We start from the raw sequence: 4,709 nt of genomic DNA, 5'->3' as shown, positions 1-4,709 counted from the left end.
GGGGTCAGAGTGGCACTTGAGGAAGGTGCAAGGCTAACACGTGGCATGCCCGCCAAAAATATTTCCTCCCTCACCTCTTCTCCCCCACACCCATCCTCCTCCCCCAGCTAAGAAATGAGAAAAAAACAGACAGGACAAATGAGGGACTTCGTGGATCTCTACCACCACCAGCTCTGGAAGAAATCTCAGTCACAGCCCCCAATCCATCCAGTCTTTGAGGAATTTATTATTGTTGTCGTCTAGTGAATCAACAGCTGCTGCATGATGCTCACTTACTTGCCAAGATCAAATTGCACATAGAAGACAACAAACTTTTCATATCAAAGATGTCAAAGAGCTACCATAAGCAGGCCAAAACAAAGCAAGCCAGGTCCAAAGGCAGGGGCCACTGCTTGTGACCTGTCTGCTGCTGCTCCCACCTTCTCTGCTCTGTGCTGAAGGATGCTCTCTTGCCTGCTTCCACCCTACTGCAGCTTCTGCTACAGCCAACACTTACCATTCCCACAGCCATCAACAGCTGCAAGCAATAAATTCAACAGTTGCTGTAAGGGGGTATGGAAGGGAGAGTAAGAAGGGCAGGAGTAGCAGCAGGCAGTGCGCTGTGGAAAACTGGAGTAGGGTGGCTAAGAGACAGAGGCAGAGGGGACCTGGTGCATACCCATCACCTGCCCCTATTTGCACTACTAAGCTATAGGCCAGACTCAGTTGAAAATCCATGCTCCACAATGCAAGGTATTTATTACAATACATCAAGCCTCATGACTCCAGAGGCTGAGAAAGCATTCTTTTTTTCTCCACCTCCAACATGGCCTGACAGAAATACATGCCAAATCAACTACAAAAAAACACTTCAAAACTTAAAACAAAAAAGGAAGGGTAGTTAATTTGCATATACAGCTGGTAAAAGGATCCACGTGGGCCTTTACAAACTAGATCACAGAAATTTCACAAAAAAATGAACAGACACCCTCCTGCTAGGTTTATTATGAGGAGCTAAGAGGACCTGATGCCTGAATTAACACTAGCTCATAGTTCCTACCCTCTTGACTTCAGTGTGGATATTCAGCCCTTTTGAGAAACCAGAGCCCTATTAAGTATGGATTTAAGAATCTAACTTCAGGTATCCACTGCTAAAAATCTTGGTCCTTTTCCCCTATATGTGCCATTCATTACTACCTTCCTTTCCATGATATTTATCTGCAGCTAACATTCTTGAGAAAGCGTGGATGTGAACTATTTCGAGAGAGAAAACCTTTGCATTCTTCATGCACCAACCATCCTCCTTGACATAACAGGGAGCAAATTCCAGAGCTGAGGATCCCTCAATGAAAATGATCTTTCTGTCTCTCTCATGGGGGCTGCCTGCCTCCAAGACTGCACAAGTCTCTTTTCAGGACACAAATGCCACACTAGTGATATCTGACAGCTCAGAATTAATACTTTTTAATCAAACCATCTACCAAGGGAGGTGATGAAGGATTCCACACAGAAGAAAAAAAATGAAAGAGCCAAGCTTTACAGGAAGCAAAGGAGAAAGTCTGACAGAATGGCAATAAATCTTTGGGGGAGAGAGGGCTGTCTATAATGCTTCTGCAGTGCTCCCAGGAAACAAGCAACACCCACCTGTACCATTTCATACAACCTAGACCCAGCATGAGGCAATGAAGCCAACCTCAAGGCAACCCCTGCTCTCAAGATGATTGCACTGCCTCATTTCTGGGCTTGGCACATGCAGAGCAAACATTGCCTGGATAGGTAGGCTTCTCAGAGTCACTCTCAGGACTGTTGCAGAAGCTAGCCCTGAACACAAAGAGGGCTAGTCACATTTATTTTGACAGGACAGCACTGAACTGTACAGAAGAATAGATAAAGGTACAGAATGGCTGCTTGTTCTTTTTTCAAATTTCATTTCCTTATGAATGAATCGGACTTCTGAAAGAGCTCACTTCCAAGGTAGGCACTCTAAATGAATCAGTCAGATTTTTAAACAAGTGCTACATATCCAGCAGAAGGAGGGTTTACTGGATGCTCAAAACTTTGGAAATCAGGACCTAATGGTAAAGGAATCATTATGATGTATTAAACATTAAAAAAGCATAATAAAAATATTCAGCAAGACAGAAGCCAGCATGGAGTACTTAAAGTACCTCTTACCTCATGATTGTAATCCAGTATTCCTTTTAAAATTTTCTTCAGGTTGCTCACCTGTTGGACAAAAGGAGGAAGAGGGATTAAAATACACAAAACAACCAAATTTTTAATATTTTTATTTATAAATTGTATAGGAGGACATTATGACATCACAGAAAATAATCATAAGTGTGATTTTAAATGGAATCACATTAACGTATATCTATTTCTATTTTTAGTGAGACGTATTTTATTTGAACAAATCAATCAACTAGAAATCACATCAATTATTATATAGGGCTGCTCTTTTTGATGTGGGTCTAAATCTAAAGCCCATGCAAGTTAATACCATCCATATGGGCTTTAGATCAGGTACTAGATTTTCCAAATGTAGGCTGTTTGCAGACATGGAACGCACCCCCCCCCAGCATTTTACTTTAAATTCAGCATGCTCCTACGCCAAGCCCAGTGCATGCCCAGAAGAGGCATCACATTAGTTGGACCCAGCTTTCCCAACATCTGTGTAGGTTGGGTGCTTTAGTGGGGCTTTTTTGGTGCTTTAATCTACTAGAAAAGAAAAGGGTTGGCTAGAGATGAACTGTACAAAGCAAGAGAGATGGGGGGACGGGGTCTACCAAACTTGGAATTGTTTGTCTATATAAAATATGTAAGCATGGTAGGCAAGACAGTAACGGAGAGAGAGGGGAAAGCAGTGCGTATCATCTGATTTCACACAGCTGCAATTTTGAGAAGATGAGGAGTATATCTAACCTCTATAAAGTGTCCACAGGTGCGGCAACTGCTAGTTCATTACACCACATTGGAAGGTTTCATGCAGAGGTATAAAATAGGGAAGGTAGGGCTGGAGGTCCTGAAGGATCATAAGAAATTAATGAAACCAGTACGGCAGAGAGACAGGATGGTGCTGGTGGGAATCTCCACAGAAGGACAAATGAAGAAGGTGTGGGGAGCAGTGACAGGTAAACAACTAAAAGGGGAACATGCTGACCTAGTGTGGATGGTTGTAAGAAATATCTTGCCAGTGAGAGGTGCAAACACAGATGGAGTTTGATGAGCTCATCAAGGTGTCCAAGGGAGAGAAAGTGGGGAGGAAGAAACAGTGGGATGTGTTTTGGGAGTGTACAGATGCAAAGAGGGTGCGGGAAAGGGTCTGTCACTTTGAATGTCACCAAAATAAACCTGTTATTAGTGCAAGAGATGGTAATATAGGGACTCGCACCAAAGAGACTGGAAGAAATAAAACTAGTTTATGAAACATAAGAAACCATTGTGTTTTTAAGCAGCTGGCTTTCATTGAAAGAAGAGTGCTTGAAGCTGGGGCTGCATGAACTGAAATACTACATCAACTGGGACAAGGAAGAGATCAGAAAAGAAGGGGTGGAGAAAAAGGGGAGGAAAAAAGACTGGACACACTTATTTCACTGAACCAACAGAAAGGACTATTGGGAGGTGCAGAGAACTCAGGTGGTTACTGGGCTAATAGTTTTTCATGGGGTTCTGTATGAAGAAGAAGAGTTCCATAAAGGGTTTCTTGTGGGAAGCTGATATATGTTGTTTCAAGGTTTTATATACATAGCTGTATGTTTCTGATATGTAGTTGTTTTTGAGATATGAAGTCTTGGTAAAACAAGGATGCGCAACATGTGAAGCTTTGTAAGTGTAAGGTGACAAGTGTGTTTTTAATAACATTTTGTAAATAAATAAATAAATAATTTTGAAAAAAGTTCCCATCAGTGTGTTTGCCCAATAGGGGCCATGTGTTTTATGGGAACGCTCAGTATGGGCTGCATTCAATCAGCTCCATAATTGGTTTCCCTGACTGTGCACATCCCACTTCTAGCAACAGCTTAATGATAGACAATGTATTTAAAGGGGGGTGGGGAGGTAGGTTACGTGAATGGAAGATGAGGGGCTTTCCCCCCCCCATGTTGACTGGGGAAAAAAACCTTGTCTTATATTTGAGTAAATATGGTAAATGAGAATAACATGACACTTAGGATCAGCAGAGATGCCTCCCATCTCATTTTTCTTGTTACACGGAATAGCAAAGGAAATGCATGCAAGAGGCACTGATCTAATAAGAGACAAGACATCTGAGCAGCTTCTAGCGTCATATCTAGCCTGGAATAAGAATATTTGGCACTGTATATTTTCTCTGGCGACAAACAAATCCATGATGGAAGCGTCTAGTAGAGGTGCACCAATATATTGGTTGCATATTAGATCAGCACCAATAAAAGGAAAATTAACATTATTGACTACTGGCTTTTTTTGGCCAGTGTAGCCAATACTGTTGCCAATAAATACAATACACCTTCTGGCCAGGGCCCCCAGATGCCATGTGCATGCATGCAGCCATATGCATGCACAAGGTCAGGAATGCAGCCAGGCAGCATGAAAAACAGCTCCCTGCAGGTAAGTCTGTGGAGGGGAAGGGGTGTTGGGGAGGGAAGGGGTGTGGAAGTGGGGGAAGATCAAAGCCCCCATGGTGAGGGAGGGAGTGGGGCAAGGGCAGGGACTGAGGGTGCTGCCCAGCCAGGGTGGTGAAAGGTACCTGG

At 43.0% G+C, this 4,709-nt stretch overlaps 1 protein-coding gene across 1 annotated transcript in view; it reads right to left on the bottom strand.

Moving 5' to 3' along the window:
- HOOK3 (hook microtubule tethering protein 3) overlaps nucleotides 1–4,709 on the bottom strand; it is a 106,510-nt gene that overhangs the window by 74,863 nt on the left and 26,938 nt on the right. Inside the window, 1 exon segment of the mRNA XM_025192730.1 lies at nucleotides 2,155–2,205. Within this exon segment, the coding sequence (XP_025048515.1) occupies nucleotides 2,155–2,205 (51 nt within the window).

This window comes from Alligator sinensis, unplaced genomic scaffold (assembly GCF_000455745.1).
Source record: "Alligator sinensis unplaced genomic scaffold, ASM45574v1 scaffold1851_1, whole genome shotgun sequence".
NCBI classification, from domain to species: domain Eukaryota; kingdom Metazoa; phylum Chordata; order Crocodylia; family Alligatoridae; genus Alligator; species Alligator sinensis.
Note: the sequence above shows the minus strand (reverse complement) of the source record. Positions and strands in the feature narration are given on the sequence as shown.